At 50.5% G+C, this 27,915-nt stretch overlaps 1 protein-coding gene across 1 annotated transcript; it reads right to left on the bottom strand.

Annotated features, from left to right (window-relative positions):
• IFNGR2 (interferon gamma receptor 2) lies at positions 1-27,806 on the bottom strand. The gene is made up of 7 exons (XM_059392279.1): positions 27,664-27,806; positions 17,311-17,443; positions 11,735-11,937; positions 7,954-8,099; positions 3,878-4,037; positions 3,337-3,494; positions 1-679 (listed from the first exon to the last, which is right to left on the bottom strand). The coding sequence occupies exons 1-7, from the start codon at positions 27,776-27,778 to the stop codon at positions 518-520; spliced, it is 1,077 nt and encodes a 358-aa protein (XP_059248262.1). The 5' UTR covers positions 27,779-27,806; the 3' UTR covers positions 1-517.
• Between the last annotated feature and the right edge of the window lie 109 nt (positions 27,807-27,915).

The following is a 27,915-nucleotide window of genomic DNA, read 5'->3' as shown; positions in this document are numbered from 1 at the left end:
TTTTAAAAAGTTAATTATAGTCTTTTATTCCTAACGGGGAAAAAAAAGGCTTAATCTCTGGGAAACTATTTACAGGACTAATCATATTTCAAGCCAGGTGTTTGGATATGAAGAAGTGCCACTTAATGTCCCTTCTTGGGACAGGCTGGGACAGGTGACATGGTCTGCCCGAGGGGCTTCATCAAGGAGGGGACCTCGTGTCCTGGCTGCTGACGAGAAAGTGTCAGAGGCGTGCCAGACGCCCATTTGCTAACAAATAATTACATGTCTTTTTAGTGTTTAAGAGAAATCTTAATCTTTCGGGGACATATCTGTAGAATTATTCTGAAAACGCGTATGATTAGAAAACTCTTAGTTTGAAGAAAAAAATCAATAAGCTTGTCAGCCCCATGAGACCCGTGACATCTTCCCAGGCACTGACGGGCCTTTTGGGGACAGGAAAATGGAGGACCGGATTCCATAAAGTGCTGACATGGACATCAGCAGCTTCCTTGGCTCAGAGCCCTCACCCCACAGGCTAGCAGACCGCACCAGAGTTTTGGGTCAAAGTGCTTTGGGGAACATCTTCTTGCTCCTTTGCTGGAAATGAAACAACGGACACCGAGTCCCAGGCATCATCCGTTGGTGACGTGTCCTTGTCCAGGGCCTCTAGGATAGGCTGGCTCGGGTCCTTCAGATACTTGAAAAGGTTGAAAATCAACAGCGTCATTAGCTTCTCAGTTCAACATGGCGGACCTTCTACCTGGTTGAGTTGGTACCTTCCTATTCTGACCACCACCGAAGCCACTTCTCAAACAAGAACGCCCCTCACATCAACAGTCACCTCAACAGGAATCCCAGGGCCAGCCAAGCTCACACGGTGCCTTGGGAAAAGCACGTTGTGACTTCTTGCCTCTGGGGCAGGCTTGGGGCCTGTTCTCCCCGGAAGTGGCTCTAGGATTCTCCCTTTCCGGTGAGGGAGGACGAGGGGCCTCTAGTTCACCCCTCATGGGGGAAAAGAGGGAAAGTTGGCCCGTGTCTTCCTCAGCCCCTCTACCCACCGGTCACTTCCACCTCACATGACACACACCAAGTAGAGAAGCAAGGAGAGACGGAGGGGGCCTCATGGCGCCCCACCTGTCCCTTCCCTCAGGCCTCAGCACCAGGCTGAGCCATCATGTCACTGCTGCGTGACCGAGAAACTCCCGTCTCGCTGCCAGACCGGCCGACAGACATCGAAACACAGAGAGCCCAGAGCTGACTGGCGACAAGAGGAGCATAAACCAATCCTGAGCGCTTCTGAAACCTCAAAAATATAAGTGAAACCTGATTCATTATTCTCGTGCAACCTCAGTGCCCTTTGAAATCTATTTTTCACACTTTCCCAGGGAAGTGAACCGAAAGACTCTGTTTTAGACCCACAACCCAAAGAAACAGCTAGTAGTAAATTCACCTCACAGGGACCTGCTGGTGGTTTTACCGTGAGAGAGATCCGAGCAGGTAAGATGCCAACGCCCACTGAGGGCTGTTACTGTGTGAAAATATTAACCAGGGAAGGTCTTTTGTTTTTGTTTTTGTTTTCTTTCCTTTTCTTTCTTTCTTTTTTTTTTTTTTTGTGGTAACACTTAACGTGAGTTCTACCCTCTTAAAAAATTTCTAAACGCACAATACACTACTGACTCTAGGCACGATGACACAGAGCAGCTCTCCAGAACTTACTCATCCTGCCTAATTGGAACTTCATGGCCGCTGAACGGCATCCCCCTGGGTCCCTCTCCCCCGCCCCCGGCAACCACATTCTACTCCTGCTTCTATGAGGTGGACTATTCTAGATGCCTCACGTGAGTGGAATCGGCCTGGAGTTTTCTAGTGGGAGACTTCACGTGTAATTTGAGTTCTGTCTGGGTACTTTAAATACCTCATGACGGAGGAAGGAAGATAAGGGACTCCAGCTTTTTCTAGAAGCACTACTCTTTCTCTACAGACTTGGACCTTATCTAACACCTATTCCTTCTAGGTGTTTCCAGTACCTTTACTCCGATTTTACTGCTAATAAACCTCCAGAGACAAATGCTTTTAAATAATCTTCCATCAGCTCCTAGAAGGCTGGGCCACCTCACAGAGCCTGGGTGGCGGTGGTGGTGGGGATGCTGAGCAGGAAAGCGACTTCCCACGAGACCCTGTCCACCTGTCTCCCTCAGGTCTTTCAGAATATTAGTGACATCCAGGGAGCTCTCGGTGTGGACGGCTCTGTACCCACAGCCCTGGGTGCGTGTCCTCTAGAATCCTTCTGAGTGCACAGCTCCTGCCCTACAGCCCTGTCTCCACCGCCTTCTCACCCTCTGCCAGGCGTCCCGGCGGCTTTCTCCACAGGCAATCTCTTGGCCACGCCAGGCTACCTTTCCCACCAACTTCGTGCCATTAAAAAAATTGTTTTAGGGCACCTGGGTGGCTCAGATGGTTAAATGTCTGCCTTCAGCTCAGGTCATGATCCCAGGGCCCTGGGTTTGAGTCCCGCATTAGGTTCCCTGCTCCATGGGGAACCTGCTTCTCCCTCTGCCTCTCTCTCTCTGGCTCTCATGAATAAATAAATAAAATCTTCAAAAAATTGTTTTAAGTTGTGGCAAAATACATTACTAGAATTCAGAATTATCATTTTTAAGTTGTATAAAATACATTCACACGGTTGGACAAGCCCCACCATCTCTGGAACTGTTTTAATTTTGCAAAACTAGAACTCTGTCCCCATTAAACGCTAACGCCCCATTTCCCCCTCCCCACCCACACCCCAGTGCCCACCACTCTACTCTCAGTCTCTGTGAGCCTGACTCTTCTGAGTACGTCACAGAAGTGGAATCACACAGAAGTTGTCGTTTTGTGACTGGCCTTTTCACCTAGCATCGTATCTTCAGGGTTCACCCGTGTTGTTGTGTGAGTCAGAATCCTCTTCCCCTTAATGGCTGAATAACATTCCATTGTGTGGCTAGACCACACTTTGTTTATCCGTTCATCCACTGACAGAAACTTAGGTTGCTTCCAGCATTTGGGGGTTGTGCATATTGCTGCTATGAACACGGGTGTACAAATAACCCTGTACCACTTTTTTTTTTCCCTCCAAGTAGGCTCCACACTCAGCGCGGAGCCCAGCGTGGGGCTCGAACTCACAGCTGTGAGATCAAGACCTGAGCCGAGATTAGGAGTCGGACGCTCAACCACTGAGTCCCCCAGCGCCCCTGCCCTGAAACACTTCTAACTCCACACTTTGTGTCCATGGCTTTGTCCACTGCCAGACTCCTAGGCGTTACCATGGGGCCGCAGAGAGATGACATGTCACCCCCTGGATGTGTGCACACGTACCTCTTCGATTTGTGACGGGATGCTTGGCGGAGAGTGAAACCAGTATTTCACCAGGCCTTTGTATCTCAGCACCAGGAAGAAACAGCCCCCCGCCAGCGCCACCAGCGACAGAAAGACTCCCACGGTGATGAGGATGACTTGTTGAAGCTTGGTAGTGGCTTAAAAAAGACGACACAAGAGTGAACAAGAGGCCCATCCCGCACACGATACAAACACCGGGTCAGCCTTCACTGCCAACTGCTTTGGTAGTGTCCACGCCCTCCTGAGATGGACACACACTGTCCCTCCCCTGCCCAGCCTTCTGCACTTGAGTGCATAACTAGTAAAAGCAACCCTAAAACTGAGCGGCGTTAGCCGTCTATGTGGTGTCACTGTCGCAGATCTCAGCACGAGCTGGTTAAATCTACTTGGGCGCTGGCTTCTCGCCCTTTCTCCCTGGGTCTCCCCACTGCCACTGCCTCCACCTCGTAAGCCAGCCCCGGTTACACTACTCAGGGATTCTGGTCCCAGCTCAGAAAGGATGAAGGAAGGCAGGTGTTACCATCCATCATTGTTTCGTAGCAAGTTATGTTGCTTAAGCGGCCGGGCCTAGAGGTGTTGCAGGATGTGCGAAAGAGATGCGCCTTCACTTGTAAACAGTATTCTCTTAAGGGTCTCAAGCCATCCAACACGATGGAGTTGCTCTTGAAAGGACCTTTAACCTACGTAAAAAACGCCAACAGGAACGTATGAAAATGACCCAGAGAGATATGGTTGAGCCACTTGTAGCTTTGCCAGTGTTTCCTCAAATTCCCAGGGAACACCGTCACCAAAGAAAGAGATTCTTTCTTTTTTTTTTTTTAATTTAAATATTTTATTTATATATTTGACAGAGAGAGAGATCACAAGTAGGCAGAGAGGCAGACAGAGGCAGAGGGAGAAACAGGCTCCCCGCTGAGCAAGGAGCCCGATGTGGGACTCGATCCCAGGACGCTGGGATCATGACCTGAGCTGAAGCCAGCTGTTTTACCAAATGAACCACCCAGATTCTGTTTTGAAAGAGTCACTGGTTTGCAGTGAACATATTTTATGTGTGAAAGTGGTGAACCGTGTGGAGAAAGACGCTGAGGGCTTCAGAGCTGTCTTTCTGGCTATGAGGTCTCGGGGGCCTGCCGGGGCCACGGAGGGTCCGCCCCTGGAATTTAGCAGGCCCCCATGTCTGGGATGAAATTTTCTCCTGAAATGGGGCGCCTGGGTGGCTCAGTCAATTAAACGTCCGGCTCTTGGTTTCAACTCAGGTCATAAGCTCAGGGTGGTGAGTTCGAGCCCCGAGTCATGCTCAGGGGGAGTCAGCTCATCCCTCTCTCTCCTTCCCGCACTCTCTCTCTCTCTCTAAAATACATAAATAAAATCTTAAAAAAAAAAATAAAATTGCCTCAACGCCCAGCGCATCTACTTTAAAATCACTATTTCTTACTTCACGGTTAATGTATTCTAGATTCTTCGAGCTAGCCAATGGACAGAGGGAAAAAAAATCACGGTGGGAAATAACATTCTTTTCGTTCCGAGTCTGGTTTTAGTTTTAACTGAAATGTGCTGATGCCTCCTACAGAGTTTTGGTCCACATGATCTTGGCGAGTTACGTAATCGGGACACAGCTGGGTCCCAGATTCTGGAGGATTCTGTCTCCTCCCCTCAGCCTATCCCTGCTGCTGCCGCCCTCCCTCTGGAAACTTCTAGTCAAAGGCTTCTTGCTCTCCTGGACAAAGTGGCCATTGTCCCACAGGGAAAAGAGGGAAAGATATATTATGGCCGTATAGGATTTCTTATAAGGGGATTGCTTTCCTATTTTTTAAAAAAAGATTTTATTTATTTATTCGACAGACGGAGATCACAAGTACACAGAGAGGCAGGCAGAGAGAGAGGAGGAAGCAGGCTCCCTGCTGAGCAGAGAGCCCGATGCGGGGCTCGATCCCAGGACCCTGAGACCATGACCTGAGCCGAAGGCAGAGGCTTTAACCCTCTGAGCCACCCAGGCGCCCCTGCTTTCCTATTTTGAGATGTAGCAGAAAAACGCCACAGCCGTTTGAAACGGTGGTATAACATATGCTCAGCGACACGGAGACGAAGCTGCTGTAGTGTTGGCTGAAAACCGGCAGATTACTCAAGAGTATGTAGAGAGCATCTTATTTTTAAAAATATAAAATAGTCGCATTACTTAGGAATCATAGGACCATGGATGATTTTTCTTCCTCCTGTTTAACGCTGAGGGACTGCCAAGGCAGAGGAGAAAAATTTTTGCTTGTGATGCCCCATAAAGCAATTTTTAAAAAGATTTCTTTATTTATTTGAGAAAGAGAGAGAGCACGCAAGTGTGGAGGGGCAGGGGCAGATGGAGAGAATCGCAAGCAGATTCCCCATTGAGCGTGGAGCCCTACTGGGGCTCAATCTTACAACCCAGAGATCGTGACCTGAGCCCAAACTAAGAGCCTGGCACCTAACCGACTGCGCCATCCATGCGCCCCACCCACAAAGCCATCTTAAGTATAAACTTCCTCTGGGGTTTATTTCAGCTGCCAGTTGGCATTTCTAGAATTCAGAATCAAAGACTGTAGAGACCTGAGACCGCTGTCCTTTGGAGGGTCTGTTTGCCAGGCTAACCAAAGCCGGCACCTGGGAACTTAGAATCCAGAAATGCCCCACCATTCCCTAAGTAATATCGGAAGCTAATGGTGAAAACAATGTTTTCTATGCTGAACACCTGCTCTCCTTTTAGGAGTCCGGAATTTTGATCTGTGCTAAGGAGAAGGGGCCTGTGTTTCCAGTAAAAGCCCTGGGCACTGCTTCTCCGATAAGTTTCCCTGGTAGACAACATTTCACACGTTGTCACGGTTTGTTGTTGGAGGAATTAAGTGTGTCCTGTCTGAGTCATTCCGGAGAAGGTTCTTGGAAGCGTGTGCCTGCCTTCCTCTGGAGTCTGGCCCGTGTTCCTCTTCCCTTTGCTGATTTTGCTTAGTGTCCTTCTTCTGTAATGAATCATAGCCGTGAATACAACCATATGCCAAGTCCGTGGGTCCTTCCAGCAAATCCAGGGCTGGTTTTGGGGACACAGACTCACAGCTGGGATGTGGATATTTTGATGGCTCTCACACTCATTTGAGCCCTAGAATCTTTGATCCACAAGTCCAAGGTGTAGCTGCTCTGGTAGGAAGGGGGAAAGGGGAATCCCTTCTGGAATCTTCTAGGCCTTCTCCATCCCACTTGACCAGACCTTGACTTTTTGATTCAGGGAAATGGTGAGTTCCTTCTTCCTCATATGATAAGTGTCTACTCTTCAGGGAGTTTTGCCTTCCTCAGTGTTTTAAGATTCACCATGAAGAAATGGGGAGGAAGGACAAGTGTGAGCTACGGCGCGGAAGATCCGCAGAGCAGGGGGCGCCTGGGGGGCTCAGCTGGTTAGACGTCTGCCTTTGCCTCAGGTCACAATCTCGGGGTCCTGGGATCGAGCCCCGAATCGGGCTCCCTGCTCAGTGGGGAGCCCACTTCTCCCTCTCCCTCTGCGTGTGCTCTCTCTCTCTGCCAAATAAATAAATAAAATCTTAAAAAAAAACAAAAGACAAAGTGCAGAGCACGGACCCTGGGCTCAGATGTCCCTGCGCTGATGTGCTAGCTGTCAGCTGCTGACCCTGGGCCACTTACTCAACCAGCTGGTTTCCTTCTCTGTGACACGGCTCGGGACAAATACTAAATGTGTATCTCAAATGCCTGGTGCAGGGCCCCACGCAAAGAAAGCTCTCGATTAACATAAGCTTTTACCATTATGAAAAACTATAACATTTCATAATACACTAAGTCCAAACCATTATGCCGTACCCCTTAAACTTGTGCAGAGGTGAATGTCAGTTATATCACAATAAAACTGACCAACAAAAAACCAAAACAATTATAATACTGTTGAGTTTAGGAAACCCGGAAGCTCACAGAGATAGTGACACGCAGCCTGGACAATCAGGCACGCGGATGACCGAAGGCCAGCACTGTCCCTCATATTACTAGGGCTGACCAGGCCCTGCTGGTCTGATGCCAGCTCTGCCAGCCTCGCGGCCCGCCGCAGCCCCTCCTGCATTCCTGTGAAGATCCCGGCGCTTGCAGATCCCGAACCTTCCCACACCCTGTCTTCTTCCCTAGAAGGCGCTCTCTCCTCCCAGCAGACTTTTCACCTGTTCATATGCGCTCTCTTTGCAAATCATACAAACCACAGCAATTTACATAAATCCTGCAGACTGCAGGGGGGGATTCCTTGTTGTAGAAACAGGCTTTCTAGAACCTTCTCCACACTTTAGAGTGCCCCACGGGCTCTGTGCGCACCCCAAACAACGGGACTGGCGTGCTGTCAGGCAGAGAGGGGCCTTTGGAGCCACCTGGCAGAAGGGAAGGCTCAGCATAGGGAGCAGAAGCTCGGGTCTTGAGCAGAAGGATTAAACCCGGTTCAGGGCTCAGACCCCAAGGCAACACCGGGACGCTCTGTCCTCCTTGTCTAGTTCCAAGTTGATTTTTTTTTGCTGTATCAGAAAGTCCGAAGGAAAGAAAATCAAAACAAAGTAGAAAAAATGTAGAAAAGCAGAAAAATGCTCTTGCCTTTTGGATTCCTGCCTTTTCCCAGTAATGGACATAGTACTGGAAATAGCCCAGGTTGGGAGCGACGTCGAAGGGAGAGGAGAACCTGATGATGAAGGAGGCTTCTCCCGGCGTCACCCAGATGCTCTCGGGAGGCCCAACGGTCACTGAAACAGAGTAACGACACAAACACAATGTATCACACACATATATATGTATACACACACACACACACATACATTTTATATATAATACAACATATGATCTTATTTTTAATTTTATTTTTAAATTTGAACCCAGTTAATTAACACATAGTGCACTGCTAGTTTCAGAGGTGGAGGTAGCGACGCATCGGTGCCTACCACACCGGGTGCCATTACGTCACGTGAACTCCCTCACGCCCACCCCCCACCTACCCCATCTCCCACCCGCCTGCCCGGCCCCAGCAGCCCTGGGCAACCTTATTTCCTATGGTTAAGGGGCTCTTATGGTTTGTCTCCCTCTGTGATTTCGTCTTGGTTTATTTTCTCCTCTCACACATGATTATATATGTCTATGGCGTGTTCACACACCCACACCCACCCACACACACATTTTTAAATCCAGTGAGATCGCGTTCTGGCACAGCGGACTCCCAGAGACTGGTCTGGGCACAAGCTTCACGTGGCAGGCCACGGGGCAGGAAGGCCACAGTGTGGCACCAGGGCTTCTGGTCAGTGGCAGGAGGGCCCTTGCAGCTGTTCACGTGTTGGCCCAGAGCCAGTCTCTTCACCCCACCCCCGCCCCCGCCCAGTCCCCACCCCAGCACACGGCTTCCCTGTAGACTGAGACCCACAAGAGGCTGGTACAGAAGCCTCCCAGGCTGAAAAGCCCCAATAGCCAATATCTCTTACGACTGCAGCGCAGAAGTTTCCAGAGTCCCCGTGAGGGCCACACGCAGTTACAAGAATTGCTGCACTCGGCCGAAGACACGGGTCCCTTGGAGGCACTGGAGGGGCCCCAGGGAGGTGCAGCTTATCAGTCAGGGGTCATTTTGCCACAAGCGATGCTGCTTAGGAACGTGGCGAACAGCCACCATGACTGGGTTTCCAGAGAAACAGCCGGAAGGTTAACCACAGTCAGATTTTCAGGCAGAGGGGGAGACGGGGACAAGGATCTTGCTCCCCTTACCTACAACCTGGCTCCTTTGCAGATCTATGTTTAATACACATTCGTACTTCCTTACAAATGAACAAAAGTGGTATTTATAAACAGACCATGTTTAAATATAGTACTGGAGAGATGTTGCCATTGGAAGTCTGTTTCTTGAAGCTTTTCACAGAGTTCCCAGGACCCTGAAGCATTTGAAGGAAAGGTTCCCTCTTGTACGAAACAATCACTCAGACGGAGAGTGTAGCTCGGGCCCCACGAGTTCTGAGAGGCCCATCCATGCGCCGTCTACACATGCAGCCGATCGGATCACTGTGGCTAGTTGTGCGTTTGAGACTGTTCGTGCTTTCCACACTCCCAGCTGGGCAAGGCCCTGGCACCTGTTGGGCAAGGGGCTGGTCCCTGCAGGGTTTGCAGCCATACTGCAAACTGTGAGGCTGTGGGGGAGAGACTAGGTCTAGACAGAGACCTGGCCAGCCTGGTCCCCGCCCCCACCCCCGCCCGGCCACCAGCTCAAGCCACGTTATTCTCAGACCTTTCTCCTCTGTAGGACATGTTCTCTAGACGTTTCTGTGGCTTCCACGCAGGGCTGGGCCTGGAAGCTAGGGTGCCAGCCTGAGCGGTCATTTCGTCCCCCAGAAGGTCAGGGTGGAGAGAGCTGCCCTTCGAGAATTCTGGATCCGGGATCTGGTACCAAGCGACAGGTGCCAAGAGGTAATGATACGGGTTTCCTGGGTTTGATGTAGAGTGTGAATAAATGCCTGCCGCTCTTAGCCCTCTTCATCAACGAAGCACTTTTTGAGGGGAAATGAGCCTGTCTTTTGAGGGGGAGACGATCCGCCCTCTCTCAACACATGTAAGGGAGTCTCTATTATCTGCGGGTGAGTCTCCATTATCCACGGGTGACTGCTGACGGCAGCTTCCACGGACCAGCTCTCTTTGTAGACCAGGCAACGTGGATTTTCACGTGTCCACACAGCTCTGCGTACCCGCCACAGAAGGTCATCTTCGCTCCCACAGGGAGAAACAGAAGCCAGGAGGTCATCACAGTTGCCCAGAGACCTAGCCAGTAAGGGGCAGAGGCGGGATTTGAAGCGAGGCCGATGTGACCCCCAGCAGCTGCCGCCGCCAGCCATCTCCTCTTCCCCGCACACACGCTCATCCTCGTGTTGGTTGTGTCCCCCAAGTGCACAAGTGCTGGACCCAGCGATGGGCTCTGAGGACACGTCTGCCTCCGACTTTGCAAGTGAGGGCAGGGGATGGCTGCCCAGCCGGGAACCACCTGGGAACACTGCTGCCCAGCTCAGGCCGGGAGGACGGGGAGCTGCGGATGGCTGGCACTGGACCAGCGACTTTCACAACAGGCCCTGCTTCCAACTCCGTTCTTCTTCCCCAGCACCAGGGCCAGGGCTCACCATTACTTTTTCTTTTTCTCTTAACTAATTCCCAGCTAGGTGACATTTCGCAGCTCAGATATGTGCTGGTTCTCTACGCAAGGACAGGCGACTTGTCCGCGGTAACTGTCTGGCCCGCGGGGACTGCGCTGCCTTCTCTTCCTGTCCCCACACCATCTGGCGCAAGCTGTGGGTTGCTCCTCCAGCTTCCCAAGGCAGACACGCTCAGACGCGTAGGAAAGAGAGGGAAGGTCGTGGTAACAACTCCTGTCCTCATCACCCGACTTCCACCCACCTCGAGGTCGTGGTCAGTTTTGTTCCTCTCATCCCCCTTGTCCTCCGCCCTCCCACTCTCTGGATTATTTTGAAAAATCCCAAACACGACATCATTTCATGTGTAACTACTCCAGTATGTGTCTCGAAAGCCTAGGACCTCCCGCCCCGCTCTTAAAAGCATAAAATACCATTATAGGACCTAAGATAAATGAACAGTAATTGCTTACTAGCCCGTCAAATAGCTAGACCGTGGCCACACTCCCTCAGCTGTCTTCTCCCTCTGCTTAGTTTGCCTAAACCATGAGCACTGGGGCTCTGGGACACAGCCGACCCTGTGGGAAATGAATCACGGAAGGAGCGAAGCACAAACTAGAATCTGTCCGTCCTTATGCCCCCTTCCGATTTCTGGGAGCACATCTGCTCATTCAACCAAGCTCCATGGCACAAGCTCCACGGCATATCCACCATGAGCCAGGCACTGTTCGAGGCCGAATGAAAGTCTTTCTTAAACATAAAGGAAGCTGGAGGGTGATCAGTGAAGCCAATATGTTCCATCCGGCCCAGAGGCCAACGAGCTTTTTTTGGTAAAGCGCCCTAGTAAATTGGGCTTCAAGAGCCAGGCAATCCCTGTTGCAACTGTAGCTTGAAAGCTTGAACTGCTGTAGCTTGAAAGCATCCACACACCATACATTATTAACAGACGGTGCAACTGTGTTCTAATAAAACTTGATTTACAACAGCAGGTTGGCGGGCCGGATGTGGCCGACAGGCTGTGGCTTCCCAGCCCCTGGTCTTAGCAACTCACAGTCCTCTAGCTCGAGCCTCCGTGCTCAGGACGTGGGTTCGACCACCATACCCACCTGTTCACCGGCCGTGCGGGGCGAGACACAGGACAGGGGAGCGTGGAGTCTGCACGGCTCAGCGAGGAGGAAAGTGAAGAAAGCCTGAATGATAAAGGAAGCTTTAGAGCCAAGTTCTCTTACCATTCCAACAGGACAGGAACCAAGGCACTGTCAGCCAGGGGGAAACCAGGTCCTCCAGCTTAGCTCGGACGCGTAAAGAGATGTTGAAATGTGGTGGGAAACCCGTTGAGAGGCTGCTCGGGGTGAAGTTACACTCCGGCTTGGTGAGGTTCATACAGTTCACACCTAAGTCGTTGGCGTCATACCACCTACTGCCAGAGAAGCTGCAAAAGAAAACAGGCTTTCACTTCGTGGATTTCACTCTTCTGCCACATCCAACAGTTTCCCCAGAGCAGATTATTATTATTTTTTAAGCAGCTTTCCTGAGATCCAAGTTGCAGATCAAAGAATCCACCCCAGTGAAAGTGCACAACCAGTGACTTTCAGGAGATTCGCGGGGTTGTGCAAACATCACCACGACCAATTTTAGGACATTTTTTTCATCCCCCGAAGAAATCCCATAATCCCATATCTATTAGCACTCACTCCCCACTGTGCCCCAACCCCCCAAGCCCTAGGTGACCATTAATCATCTCTCCTTTCAGTTTCTCAGGGTTTGCCTCCTCTGGACACTTCCTACAAATGGGCTCATGAACCGCATGGTCTTCTCTGATTGGCTCTTCCCACGTAGTGTGTTTTTCAGACATGATGTGTGATGCTTATAGGACATTTGTTTCTCCATTGGCCTGTTTATGGTCATGTTGGTTGCTCCCACTTTTTGGCTGTTGTGGGTAACACTAAGAAATAGTCACATGCTAGTTTCTTTGCGGGCATAACTTTTCAATTCTCTGGGGGAAATACCTAGGAGGGGAACTGATGGGTGATACCAGAACTCTTATTTTTAACTGCCTTCCCAAGCGGCTGCACCATTTTACATTCCCACCTGCAACGTATGAGGGTTCTGATTTCTCTGCATCCTCACCAGTACTTGCCATTATGCCTTTTTTAATTATAGCCATCCTAGCGACTATGCTGTGGTATGTCCCTGTGATTTCAAATTTGCATTTCTCTGATGAATATTGGTGTTGGGCATCTTTTTATGTATTTATTGGCTATTTGTATATCTTCTTTGGAGAACTATCTACTCAAACCCTTTCTCTGTGTTTTTCAAAAAGATTTTATTTATTTATTAATTTGACAGAGATCACAAGCAGCAGAGAGGCAGGCAGAGGGGGGGGGGAAGAAGACTCCCCGCTGAGCAGAGATGCGGGGCTCGACCCCAGGACCCTGAGATCATGACCAGAGCCAAAGGGGCTTTAACCCACTGACAGAGTTGTCTTTAATTGTTGAGTTGTAAGAGTTCTTTATATATTCTGGATGCAAGTCTTTTCTCAGATTTTTCCCATTCAGTTCTGCAACTGATTTTAATTCTCCAAGCTCAACCCCTGCAGCTGGCATCTTTAGGCAAGCTATGGTGTTCCTACAAACCCCACTCATGCTTCCTGCTACTGTGGGGTTCTGTTTACTCCATAGCTGCACATTTAACGTCTGCGTCACCCGTATGAAAACCCTGCTAAATACAAGGGCACATATTCTTGTAAATGACAGCTCTGACCTCTGTTCTCAGGTGGCAGACTTGAGGAAAACCAGGGAGGTGGCTGCTAGAGACCCCACTGGGGGGCAGTAGGCAGTGTGCTCTGTAGAGACACGCTGTGCCCCCAACAGCGGCTCTGGCCTAGAAAGCGAGGCGGGGAGAGACAGAAGAGAGGAGAGAGGAGGCTGGGGATCATTGCCACTGTCTTCCACACGCCACACGTGCTTCTAAGTGTGCCTCTGACCTTGACCGGGAACTCTTCTGTCGAAGTGGCAAGTGGCAAGATGAAGTCCACTTCAAGATGTGTGGCCACGGCTTCTGTGGCTTACCACCAAGACCCGGGGCCAGCCCCTGCTGGGGAGAGGGGTCCCCCAGCAGAGGCACCCTCCGGTCTTAGATTGGGGGTGCGCTTCAGAAGGGGTAAGTGATCTTTAAACAGGTAACACAGATACTTAGAGACACTCTAACCTTCTCCCCGCAGATCCCAGCTGCTGAACTTGGGCGAAAGGCTCCCCACATTTCAAAGGTCACTTCCCCACGCAGCAGGGAATGGACCACTCCGGCTCCCCGTCCTCCCCTCTCCTCCACACTTGGCCCTGCCTCAGAACTGCTGTTGAAAAACGGTTCTCCACAAAGGGGTCTGAAGAGGGACAAAGCATCCGAATTGAAATGACAGCTGACACGAGACAGCAATTTCAGGGGGAAGAGAGGAAAAGGGAGCTGCATTGGGAGGCCACATTGCTTTGTCTTCGCAAACCAGAGAAACGAGGGGATGTTGGCAGCACTTCAATGAGCGCAGCCTGGAGAGCGTGCCCCCCCCCCGCTCCCCCCGACTCTGGCCTCCTGGGGCCCGGGTGCTGGTGGGGTGTGTGTCGTTTGAGTCTCACCCCAAGAGTCCCCACTGGCTCCCCCCTCACCATGTGTCCAGCATGGCTGCCTCTGTCCCTGAGTTTTCTCACATGAAGGGAGCAGGGCACAGCGGCCGCACACACGGACTCTGGAGCCAGATCACCTGGGTTCAAATCCCAGTGACTTCGCTTTTCTGTTCCTTAGTCCCCTTATCTATAAAATGGGGATAAATGATGGTATTTGCCTCCGAGGGGCCATGAAAGTCGAACCAGCTGACATTAGGAAAGTGTCTGAGCCAGGACGGGGGACCCCGAAAGCACCACGTAAATCACTTGTTCCACACCTGGGCAGCTGTGGGCTTCACTGTCCAGTCTCTGTTGCATCACCTCCAAAAATGGCAAGTGTCCCCTCGCACCCAGCAATTCCTCCGCTCCAAATATACGAAAACAATCAGACAATTTATGTATGAGGACGCAGGCTGGTGACCATCTACACCTGCCAGTGGGGAAGCATTGACTGTATCACGTGTGATGCATCCTCTGATAAAACAAGCGGTAAAAATGTTCACACAGAGATCGCTAGGAGGATCACTAGGCTCACACACCTAACTACATTTGGTTGGAAAAAAAAAAAAAAAGGAAGCAGTACCCAAAGACATAACCCCAGTTTTGTTTCATTTTTACGCACACACGGGCACATTTTCAAACCAAGTGCACGCATTTAGGAAAAAAGTCTAGAGAGAAATACGCCAGAAGGAGAATAGGGATTATTCTTGGGCTATAGAGCACTAGGTTGTTTTAACTTTATTCTTTCTACTTTTCTGGGTGTTGTAGCCTTTTTGTAAAGAACACGTGTTGTTGTTAAAATCAGAAAAAAAAAGGAAATAAAAAATGTTTCAGAAGACTGGCTGGTCAGGTTAAGTTTTTTAAAAGTGAAATCTCTTGAGTTTTTAATGTCGGGACTAAATGAAAAAAAAAAAAAAAAAAGAAACACTGTGGGTCCAACCCAGCACGAAGGTCATACTCACTACAACCCCTGATTTAAACCTGAAAATTTCCCACAGTTCTCAGTGCAATTTGGCTTTGGCTACTGTACTACCAGAAAACAGGCAGCTTCATTTCTAATTACGGTAATGCTTTGCTGTAGGAAAAGTTTTAAGTCCCACAAGACTCAAAATGATTATTTCATGTCACTAAACCGTCCCAAACATGTAAAAGTCTCTGAAAACAAAACAAGAGCAAAGGCCGTCCTCTCATCAGATTTGTGAATGGAAAAGAAAACAAGACCAGCCCGGGTTTCAGTTTCTCGTCACCCCTCAACTTTTCCAAAGAAGGACGTTCACATTCAATCCATCCTTTATTTCTTTTACTAGAACCATCTTCTATCCTGAGAAAACCATCTCCAAAGTGCTTTCCAAAAAGGAAACGAAGTATAATAAACATATGAGTCTGGGAAAGGAAACCGTCAAAGGTTTTAAGGAATATTTCCACTATCTCCTGGCGCTCTGTCGACCCACAGATGTACTTCCCCCTTCAAAGCTAAGGAATGCTAGTCAGTACTTCCTGTCACCAAAAGCTTGTTTAGTTCTACGATACCATGTTTACTGAGTGCCGAGTAGGGCAAGCTTCGTGGTCACAGGACCCGTGCAGGGGCCCAAGCCCCTCTCTGAGGAGTCACTTAATTTGATACGTGGCTGCCGCCATCTTGAGATTCTCAGTAATTCTGAGCAAGGGGCCTCGTACCATTTTCATTTTGTGCTAGACCCACAGATCATGTACCTGGTCCTTGTGGATCTGTCCGCTTACTGTAGATTGCTTTGTACTTACTTGAGGACCAGCTAAATGTAATTCAGACATAACCCCTAAACCCTGGTTTAGAATCTATTCTTATTTAACAAATGTTGTTATAATGGACATCGAAGGTGAAAACGAAGTCATCTGGAAACGTGCTCCTCTTACAAACTGAGTGCCTGTAATTTTTCCAGGTTCCTTCCCTGTTCTTGACCACAGATATGGTCCAGATTTTACACAGTTGCAACCGCTACCAGATTATCCTGAATGTTCAATGACTAGTTAACATGACACAATTTGGCATTTTTCTGCTGACGGACACGAATGTATACTTCAATGTCTATCTATCTTCATGAATATGAGTGGTTTTTTCTTCCTTCTTTTTTTTTTCTTTTCTTTTTTTTTTTTTAAAGATCTTCTTTATTTATTTGAGAGAGGGAGAGACAGCACGTGGATGAGAGGGAGAGAGAATGTGAAGAAGATTCCACTCTGAGAGCCTGACGCGGGGCTTAATCCCACAACCGGGAGATCATGACCTGAGCTGAAACCAGGAGTCTGATGCTTACACGACTGAACCACCTGGGCACCCCATTTCTTTATCTTTTTCTGATGGGAGCTTCTATCAGCTGTGTAGGGGGAAAGTAACGTGGACATTTCTGTGACTTGAGCTGTCCAGTGGCTAACGCTGTGGGAGGAGGGCTGGGCGAACGCACCCTCTCGCCCAGCACGATCTCCATCCACCACACTGTCCCAAGCACAGAGCATTACTATTTCCTTACACTTTGTGTGACTGGTAATACGAAACGACTTGGCCAATAATTTTAACTTCGTCTTCTCTTAGCCTCTGTAACATAGTAAACATGTAACCACCGAGGACTTCGATTTTGTCTTACTTCTTCCCCTGTGTGTTTCTGTTGTACACCAAGGGATGAGAAAGTGTGAAAGCCGGTGAGAGAGAGAGGAGGGCCCAGAAGAATGTGTGAAATGGAAAACCCCTTTTAGAGATCGAGAATTAGTAGCAACTAAGTGAATACTTTCCTTAGTAGGCCAAATCTGGTCTGTAAAGTTCAATAAACCAGATATTTCAAACTCGAGGAAGATGAAAGCTACAAGGTGCCTCCTGCCCTTTTAAGACAGGAAGCCGTCTTCTACAAACCTCTCCCGAACCCAAAGAGACGATAGTCGCCCCCCAACTAAGAAGCCCCATAGGTAGGCAGCCCAGTCTCTGCGACACCAGTGCCGTTTAAGCCTTCGCATGGTGGGAGGTTATGAAATCTCTGTCCTTGGAGATTTTAAAAGTACAAGAGGAATATCTGTTTCCAGCGGATTTGCTGGCAATCCTGCCAAGAGGCAAGCCGGAGCCGCTGGCCCTGGGGCTCCCCGCACCCCTTCCGTAAGGACGCCAACAGAAGGATCCGGCTTACTATTTGTACTGCACCTGGTAGACCACCGGCCTGCTGTCATTGCTCAGGGACCCCGGCTCCCAAGTCAGAACCTGCTCGGCGTTGTACAGGTGAATCTTCGGGTTTCGAGGAGCTGGCAGCTGGGAGAGAGAGTCTTGAAAGGGGCAGGGAGTAAGAGAAGGGGGTAGAGGGGAGAGAGAAAGCAGGGGAGGGTTGAGAGAGAAAAATCGGATTACAACAATATTTAAATGCACAACTCCGTTTTTGTCCAAGTGCAGAAATGGTTATTGCCTAATGCATGTCCCCTCACCCTGGCCTTGGACTAAGTATGGCACCAGTGACACAGCCCATGGGAAAGAGAGGCCTGGGGCCCGCAGGTTGCAGTTCTTAGCAATGGGGCCCGGGTGCCAGAGTCTGGCTCCACTGGAATGCATGCTCTATCCCAAATAAGCACGTGTGGCTGGGCAGGTGAACTTGACAGTCTGGGCTCACGGTCTTCTTCATGAGCAAGGGGTAAACAGCTGTACTGTCTGTAAGTGAACGCTGAGTCGGTGGCCATGCGACACGCATTGGGCCCAGACTAGCCTTAGTTGCGGATGTGCATTCGCATCAACGGAGTGTGTTAAACTCCATGCACACGCATACACACTCACACATGCAAGCCCCAAACCAGGTGTGCAAACCACAAAGGCACATGGAGGGTAAGACATGTCCTTTGGGCTTCGTAAGGGTCGCGCTGTTCCTCAAGAACCCCCAGTATCACAGTCGCCAAGGTCCTGCTTAAAGCACAGACCACCAGCCACCACCCCCACCCCCCGACCAAGAAATCCACATCTCCAACAAGCTTCCCAGCTGATTCTCAGGCACGGTGAAGGCTGAGGGCTACAAACAGCGAATAACACCCACCCTGGGGAGCCACCGCCAAGGTCAGAGCCGCCCTCCTGGGGTGACCTGGACTGGGCTGGGGACCACAACTGCCGCAGGCTCTTCTCTTGCAAGAAAACATGATCCTGACGGGCTGTTCTCCGAGGTGGAAACATGAACAACCAACGCCCAGGAGGTGGAAAGAAGGGTTTTGAAAAATGTGCTGCTCCAGAATTCGGAGCAGAAAGTTCAGACCATATGTTTTCGGGAAACGCATCCCATCTCAAGAGTGGTGTCTGTCTGGCTCTTCCTCTGAAAGACGTGTTACTAAGAGTCCGTGGCCACTTGTTTACCTCCAGAATGCCTGCTGTCTCCACAGCCCGGAGCTCAGGCGGGCCTCAGTTCCAGAATAATCCTTATTCAACCAGCGGACCAGCACTTCTACCAATTTGCATGAAGGCCAAAGGCAGGCTGGGGTTGCCTGGGAGGCGGCTCTGCTGGGCAGGCCCAGCTCGCTCCTCATGGCTGCTGTGCGGGGCCCGCAGACCCCAGAGCGCAGTGAGCACTGGACAGCGCCCCCGAGGGGAGGACTTCCTTAGGGCCCAGCGCCCAGCAGCGTCAGAGACCCGCAGTTTCCCATGGATGCTGAGACGAGGTGGCACGGATTCAGTGTCTTAAAACAACCCAGCTCGATCGCTTACGGTTCTGGAGATGAGAAGTTTGAAACTGCTCTCCCTTAGGTAGCGTCTGGGTGTTGGCAGGGCTGGGATCCTTCTGGAAGCTCTGGGGCAGAAATGGCTCCTTGCCCCCCTGCAGCTTCTAGAAGCAGCCCACATTCTTTGGCTCTGACTCCTTCCCCCGGCAACAGTGGGCTGATTCCTTTTTTTTTTTTTCTCTCTCTCTCTCTTTCTTTTTAAGTGACTACCCATTTATTTATTTATTTTTCAAAAAAAAATTTTTTTTTTTTAAGATTTAGTCATTTATTTTAGAGAGCAAGGGAGAGAGCACGAGCAGGTGGGGCAGGAGGAGAGGAGAAACCCAAGCAGACTCCGCCTTGAGCCCAGAGCCTGACATGGGTTTGATCCCAAGAACCCTGAGATCACAACCTGAGCTGAAATCAAGAATCAGACACTTAACCGACTGAGCCACCCAGGTACCCCTTTTTAAATATTTAAGTTCTAGGGGCACCTGGGTGGCTCAGTGGTTTAAGCGTCTGCTTTCAGCTCAGGTCATGATCCCAGGGTCCTGGGATCGAGCCCCGCATCGGGCTCTCTGCTCAGCAGGAAGCCGGTTTCCCTTCCTCTCTCTCTGCCTGCCTGTGATCTGTGTCAAATAAATAAAATCTTAAAAAATAAATATTTAAGTGAACATACAGTGTTTACTGTATTGGTTTCAGCGGTAGAATCCAGTGATTCATCACTTACGTAATTAAAACTCTCAAGGCTCGGGGCGCCTGGGTGGCTCAGTGGGTTAAGCCGCTGCCTTCGGCTCAGGTCATGATCTCGGAGTCCTGGGATCGAGTCCCACATCGGGCTCTCTGCTCAGCAGGGAGCCTGCTTCCTCCTCTCTCTCTCTCTGCCTGCCTCTCTGCCTACTTGTGATCTCTCTCTGTCAAATAAATAAATAAAATCTTTAAAAAAAAAAAATAAAACTCTCAAGGCTCATCACAACACAGGCTCTGCTGAAGGCCCATCCCCCACTGAGCCCATCCCCCACCCACCTCCCTCCACCAACCCTCAATTTGTTCTCCATTGTTAAGAGTCTCCAATGCTTTGGGTTTTTTTTTCTCTCTCTTTTTCTTCCCCTGTGTTCATCTGTTTTGTCTCTTAAATGCCATATGAGTGACATCACGCGGTCTTTGTCTTTCTCTGACTTCTTTCTCTTAGCATCGCACACTCCAGCTAGATCCACATTGCTGCAAAGGGCAAGATTTCATTCTTCTGGATGGCGGAGTGACATTCCACCACATACACAGACCCCGTCTTCTCCACCCATTCCTCAGTCGGTGGACATTTGGGCTCTCCGTACAGTCTGGTTATTGCTGCTCCTGCCGCTAGGAACACTGTGCCCGTGAGAATCTGTATTTTTGTACCCTTTGGCTAAATAGTGGTGCAATTGCTGGACCAAAGGGTAGTTCTATTTTTCACTTAAAAATTTTATTTATTTATTTATTTACTTACTTACTTACTTATTTATTTATTGGAGAGAGAGAGCAGAGGGTCAGGGAGAGAGAGAATCCCAAGCAGACTGTGCAGCTCAGAGCCCAACTTGGGGCTCAATCTCATGACCCTGAAGTCATGACCTGAGCCAAAATCAAGAGCTGGTGCTCAACCGACTGAGTCACTCAGGTGCCTCTCTATTTTTAGCTTTCTGAGGAACCTCCATGCTGTTTTCCACCATGGCTGAACCAGCTGGCCTTCCCACCAACAGTGTAGGAGGGCTCCCCTTTCTCCGCATCCTCGCCAGCATCTGTCATCTCCTGTGTTGTTAATTTTAGCCACTCTGACCGTGTGAGGGGGTAAGTCACTGTGGTTTTGATTTGTATTTCCCTCTTGCCAGGTGACGTGGAGTATTTTTCATGTGTCTGTTGGCTGTTTGGATGTCTTCTTTGCAGAAATGTCTGTTCATGTCTTCTGCCCATTTCTTAACTAGATTATTTGCTTTTGGGGCATTCAGTTGGTAAGTTCTTTATAGTTCTTTTAGATACTAACCTTTTATCAGCTATGTTGTTTGCAAATACCTTTTCCCATTCTGGAGGCTGCCTTTTGGTTTTGTCGTGTGTTTCCTTTGCTGTGCAGTTTTTTATCTTGATGAAGTCCCAATAGTTCACTTTTGCTTTTGTTTCCCTCGCCTTTGAAGACGTGTCTAGCAAGAAGCTGCTGCGGCTGAGGTCAAAGAGAGTGCTGTCTGTGTTCTCCTCTAGGATTCTGATGGATTCCTGTTTCACATTTAGGTCTTTCATCCATTTTGAGCTTATCTTTGCATACGGCGTGAGAAAGCTTCTGGTCCAGTTTCCTTCTTCTGCATGTGGCTGTTTCCCCAGGACCCCGTGTTGAGGAGACCAGGCCGATTCCCTTCCATGCTGTCACCACACTGGTCTGACTCTCTTGCCTCCCTCTTCCATCTTTTGAGGACCCTTGTGACGACACTGGGACCATGGAGCCCATTTCCCACATGAGGTCACGCAGCCACAAGCTCTGGGGCTTAGGACGTGGATATCTTTGGGGGCCATTATCTCGCCTGCCGCGGTGCCCTCCACCATGCCCCCGTCTCTGGGGAGGACTGTCTCCTGGCGCCCGGATCTCCAAGATCCAGACATCAGCTAAGGAAGGAAGCACCAAGGGCCCGAGCAGGAAGGGCGGGTCCACCCCAAGTGACAGGTGGGCCAGAAGAAAGGCTTCCCCGTAAACGTGGAGTCTCCAGATGGGCCTTCTACGTTCTTCAGCTTTCATTTTCCCGACGTGTGGGGAGCTGCCCCGCAGTGTTACTCTGACATTTGACTTTCCTGGAATCCCCTGCCCTACCACATTCAGAGATGATAACAAGTCTTAAAACCGAGGGTTTCACAATGAAGCACCGGAGACTGCCCACTCCGTAGCAACTGCCTCACCGCCCTGCCCTCTGCACCTCTCGGAAGGCCCGACCTTGAACTGCCTCGCCCCTGCACCACAGCCCTCACGGGCCCTCCTTGTTCCTGGGAAACTCAGAGCCTGCCCCTGCGGCTCCTTCTCTGGAACCTTCTTTCCCCTTAGGCCACAGCTCTCCCCCCTACTCCCTTCCGGTCTCTGCTCTCACTAGAGTGGTTTCCTGTGTAAAACGCGCAGGGCGCGGGGGTCCCTGTCTCTGCTTGACTCACCCGCGTGGTGCTAAGTCACCACCTGGGTCCTCTGTTTACACCATGGTGCTTAGGAGCATGGATTCCAGAACTAGACAGCCTGAGTTCAAAGCTGCATGCTCCTTAGGACCTTGGGCAAGTTGTTTAACTTCTTTGTGCCTCAGTTGTATCATCTGTAAAATGGGTACAGTACAGACTTTGCAGTGTCATTATGAGGAGAGAACGACCTAGTTTTATGCATGGGGCTGAGGACAGGGCGAGCACCTTGTGGCCCGTGCCTCTCCACATTGCTAACGGTTTATCGACGGTACCTCTGAACACGAGAGTGGGGAGCTCCAGGAAGGCTGGGTGTTGTTGAATTGGGGATTGTTTTATCCCCCCTGCCTGGAAGAGCAGGCACTCCAGATCTGGGGAGTGACTGGCCCGCAGCCCAGCGGTGGGCTTGCCTTCAGAGAGTACATAACCGATTTCTGGTCCTCAGCGGTTCATTCTTCCACTCGTAAACCAGGCAGAGCTTAGGTTCCCTTTTTCCTTCCTTGCTTTATGCTCAAGTTCCTCCCTTTTGTTTGGTCTCTGCTGCAGCAGGGCATGGGTGGACAGCTCCGGGCTGTGACCTATCTGCTCGGCTCCAAAGAGTCAGTGTATCTAGGGTCATGGTGCCTGCTGTCCAACGTGTCCGCAAGGGCTCTGCGGAAGGAGAACAGAACTTACAGACAAAGGGCTTAGGCTGAAATCCTGATCCTGTGACCTACAGCCACAGGTTCGGCTGACACAGCTGAGCCTCGGTTTTCTCCTGAATCGTGGAACCATGCCCTCTCTCCTGGAGCTGGAGCGAGGGGCACGCGCAAGATAGCAGATGAAGGGCAAATCAGACACTGCTGTTTGAGTAAATGTCTAAGACGTGACTATTTCAGGGTGTCCCGATTCCTCATGGCACGGCTGCCTGTGCAGGTGGCGGGCAGCACCCGGTCACCCAGACGCTGTCTTCAGGGACCCGCGACGGGGCGCCGAGCCCCGCGCTGAGCATGTAATTGATGGTCTGCCCTTGATGTAGGCAGAATAGCGCCCCTTCCCCAAAGATATCTGTGTTCAGTGAATATATTAGGTTTCATGGCAAAGGGGAACAGAGGGTGTAGATGGAATTTAGGTTCCTCATCAGACCTTAAAATAGGGAGCTTATCCAGAAATTGCTGGGTGGACCCAATGTCATCACAGGGGTATTTCTCCGAAGCTGGAGGAGCCAAGGCAACGATTCTCCCTCTAGAACCTCCAGAAAAGAATGCATCCCCATGGACACCTTCAGTTTAGCCCAGTGGAACCAGCATCTGACTTCTGACCTCTGGAGCTGTAAGACAATACATTCTCTCGTTGTGTAAAGGCACTGCTTACGTGTTGTTTGAAGGCGCTCAACTGGGGGTGATTTGTTACAACACCAGGAAGTAAGACGGTCCCTGGAGGTGGACACCAGGGCTTTAATGACACCCCAGCTCTTATGAGACAGAAGCTCGAAGTAACGGTAGGGTGTACACAGTTCCAGTCCCTTCCCTCTCCGCGGTCTATGCGGGCAGTCACCCACAAGCTACTCATGGTAAGAGATGACGTAGTGATCACCCGTGTGAAGGGTATTCTCTGCCACTCACAGCTAGAGCTCCTCCTGCGCCCCCTTCCTGCCCTGCCCTTGACCTTGGATGCAGCCTGGACCCAGGCATTTGAGACTTTATGCGTATTTAAGAAAAGGCTAGCCTGGGTCTCAGAAAGACAGTTTGGTTAACATACATCACACACAGAGTGGCGCCTGGGCGGCTCAGTTGGTTAAGCGTCTGCCTTCGGCTCGGGTCATGAACTCAGGGTCCTGGGATCGAGTCCCACACGGAGCTCCCCACTCAGCGGGGAGTCTGCTTCTCCCTCTTCCTCTGTCCCTCGCCCACCCCCACTCATGATCTCTCCCTCTGTCTCAAATACAATAAATAAAATCTTCCAAAAAACTCCCACACATCACACACAGAGAATAAAATAAAGTGCATTAAAAGAAATTCACACTAAAATTAATCATTTAATCTTGACATCCAAAGACCCTTCAGATTCCTCCCATGGATGGGGTGTTATGATGAACGTCCATGACTTTGCAGGTGAGGAGATATCAAAAAGCGTTCCCTGAACGCTCAGCTGTAACCAGCAAGTTGCTCTGGTCAGTAAGTCCTAGACATCCACTTATTTGCCCAGACCATTTGTCCCCACCTAAAAAGGTCAGTTTTGTCTCCTTGAGAACAGATGGGGCTATCTCCTACTTGAAGAGAATGGTGGGGAAAAGAAAGACAGTGCATGTTTACAAAACGTTGTCTGACCTAGAAAAGGAGCCTAATAAACGCTATTACTATCATTTTCAGTTTGCCCCAAAACATGACAGTTGCTTAGTAGTTTCAACTGCTGAGTGGATGGGCAGACAAGAGTTACTTGCTGCGGGACCGTCTGGGTGGCTCAGTCAGTTAAGCACCCAACTTTTGATTTGGGCTCTGGTCACCATCTCAGGGTTGTGAGATCGAGTCCTGTGTTGGATTCTGTGCTCAGCGGGAGTCTGCTTCTCTCTTTCTCTCTTTCCCTCTGCCCCTCCCCCTGCATGCTCTCTCTCAAATAAATAAATCTTAAAAGAAAAGAGTTGCTTAATGCACCTTCATTTGCAATGGTTCCTGTTTTGGGGCATTTATTGTCTTTTTCAGCAGCCTCTCCGTGCATCAGAAGCTTTGGATGGTCAAGCCAGCAAATCATGGTAACAAAATTCTATGGCACAAGTGCCTTTTCAACCTACTACTAAACTAAGAGCAGGTACGAATACAAATAAAAGCCTCAATTCTTCAACGTTCAGGTCGATGGTCAGAAAGACGGTTGATTTACTGCACTGTAGTGGGGCTGATTAATTTTTGATCTAAAGCAAACGGCCACTGCTTAAAGCATTACTACTGAAGGGACCAAAATATGCCACCCCAATATATGTCACTTCGGCATTTTTTTTTTTTTTTTTACATGTTCATTATTTGGAATTACAGTTACTCAAAAAACAGTCAGTGCAAAAAGGACATTCTGACTTTTCTTTTTCCCCCTGAAAGCAGGAACTGAATCTCTCTTGTGATGGTATTCTCCCTATAGCCGGAGGGCAAAGGGCATCTTGACTCAGAGATGGAACTGGAGGCTGAGAAGGTTGCATAAACAAACTTGGTTACTTCCTCATTAATTTGCGACCCCAAACTCAAACCCCCTTGTTTGGTTAAATCTCTGCAAATCACTATTTCTATATCTAAAAGGTAGGAAAGGTGAAAACTTTGGTCGCTTCTTCGACCCTCATATTTTTATAAGCTCCCATAGGAACAAAATTAAATATTTTTCTCCTGTCACTCTGTCTCATGTCAACTTAATTATTAGATTAGTCGAAGAACCCAGAAGGCAAGAAAGGAAAAGTTTTCCTCCCCTACGCTACAATTTAGATCAGGTCCAGTATTTTACATATGTTATCCCTGAAACACCTCTAAGGGGTAGATATTATAAGTTTTCCTTTTTAAAAATTTGTTTCCAATATTTATTTATTTTTTTTCTGACGGTAAAAGCCATTTCATGATTACTGCAGGACACTTGTGAATTATGAAAAAGCATGGAAATTTTTCTATTGTTAGTTGTTAATAGCTCCACTCTGTGCTTTGATTAACATAGTTTCTCCTTAAAATATCCCAGTTAGTTTTTCTAATAATTTATTATGAAAAAAATTTCAAGTAGTCACAAAACAGATTAGTATAGCATAGTGCTATTTTTCAAAGGATCTATGATGAAGGATATTTTATTTCCTTTGTGGGGGGAGCAACAGAGGGAGAGTAGAATCTTTTTTTTTTCTCCTAAAGTTTTTATTTATTTATTTGACAGAGAGACAGCGAGAGAGGGAACACAAGCAGGGGAAGTGGGAGAGGGAGAAGCAGGCCTCCTGCCAAGCAGGGAGGCCCATGCAGAGCTCCATACCAGGACCCTGGAATCACTACCTGAGCCAAAGGTGGATGCTTAATGACTGAGCCACCCAGGCACTCGGGGACGGAGGCACTCGGAGACAGAGAGAGAGAGAGAGAGAGAGAGAGAGAGAGAGAAAATGAATCTTAAGCTGGCTCCATGCCCAGGGGAGCTGACGTGGGGCTTGATCTCATGACTTGAGCTGAAATCAGGAGTCTGATGCTTAACCAAATGAGCCACCCAGGTGCCCCCACACCAGTTTATTTCTCAGGCATCACACAAACCCAAACTTTGGTAGAAGACTAAAAGATAAATTACTAGAAAGAGGGGCATGGCCTTAGGTGTTGGGCAATGTCAAACAGCAAAGTTTTTAAATATTTCTCTCCCAGTCGGACTCACAGCAGAGAGGTCATGTATGCTGCATAGACCCCCACTAGTGAGCCGTAGCACTAGTTGAAAGTAACCAGCACTAAGCCCATCACTCGGCTCCGGCAGTTACCAACATTTTGCCAAAGCCCAGATTCCAACTGAAGGAGGCCGGGGGAGGGCAGAACAGAGATTGCTCAAGACCTGAAGCTGGGGAGGGGTGAAGTCAGGATTCAAATCCATCTGTCTCAACAGAAAACCACCATTTGGCCCAGAGCACACAGCCTCACATGCAAGGCTCCCCTTATCAAGGAGCTGTGGAATGTAAGAGCCTTTCTAAGTGATGCTGGCAGAAGAAAGAGACCTAACCCACACCCCGAGTTTCACATGGGCGAAAACTTCTACCTTCTAGAGACTATTTAAGAGCTCCCCAACCTGGGACAGTCTGTCCTGGGGAAAGAACCAGCAAAACACCTTCCTCACCGCGGTCTTGTCTTTTCTCAGAGTTTTTAGATTCGGCTGTTAAGTACTAAATACGGGCAGTTAGTGTCAGAGGGACGAGACTGACCTAGGAAAGGGCTGTCTGGACGGGAGCTGAGCCGGCATTCAAAGTCTGGTTCCCTGGAGCCCCCGCCGCCAACACCAACACGACCGGGGTTCGGGGCACTTCTGAGTGCTGCCCACCCCCTCACCTGTCCGATCCTGGGAAAAGAAGCATCTGGACTCTCAAACACATCCCCAGCCCCGGTGGGACTGAGTGACATTTCCAGCCTGCGGCTGACTTGGGCCGCACGCAGCTGCGAGGAAGGAAGCGAGCCTGGGCCCCGCTTCTAACTCAGGCCCCCGGGGCAGCAGGGGCCGCGGCCAGGCTGGCCAGGATGCGGAGCCTGCGGCCCGCACAGGCGGCCTCGCCCGAGCCCCGCACTCTCTCTTCCTTTGTTCACGCCGAGCGGCGCGCGGACCTCGGCCGCACTCGGCGGCGGGGAGCGGCGGCGCGGGGGCGGGAGAAGAGGGGCCGCCGTGGGGCCCGAGTCCCGCAGGAGCAGGGGCGGCGTCTCCGGCGTCGGAGGGTGACCCGCGGCCGGGTGGCCGGGAGGGGCGGCGGCGGTCCCGGGGCCGCTCCGGTGCCCGCGGGCTCCCCGCCGGGGGACTGCGCGCAATTCCCGGGGCTCCAGCCCACGCCCCGCACCCGCGGCGGGCCTCGCGCCAGCTCCCGCTCCACTCGGGGCTCCCCGCGGACCCCTGCCCCGCGCGCGGCACCCCTCGGGTCGCCCCCCTCCTGCCCCCCCGCTGCGGACGACGCCTCCCCGGGCCCGGCTTACCTGCCGGGGGCGCGGCGGTGCCGTGGCTGCCGAGCAGCAGCAGCGGCGGCAGCAGCAGCGACAGGAGCGACAGCGGCGGCGGCGGGGGCCGCATGGCCCGGGGCTCCGGCCGCATGGCCCGGGGCTCCGCGGCGGCTCTCAGGGCGGCCCGGCCCCGGCGCGGGGTCGGCCGAGCTGCTCACGTAGCCGCCCCGGCGGCCATGGCGAGCGCAGGGCGCGCGGGGCCCGCCCCTTCCCGAGCTGCGGCGACGC

This window comes from Mustela nigripes, chromosome 2 (assembly GCF_022355385.1).
Source record: "Mustela nigripes isolate SB6536 chromosome 2, MUSNIG.SB6536, whole genome shotgun sequence".
NCBI lineage: Eukaryota > Metazoa > Chordata > Mammalia > Carnivora > Mustelidae > Mustela > Mustela nigripes.
The sequence above is the reverse complement of the archived record's forward strand: the minus strand, read 5'-3'. Positions and strand labels throughout refer to the sequence as shown.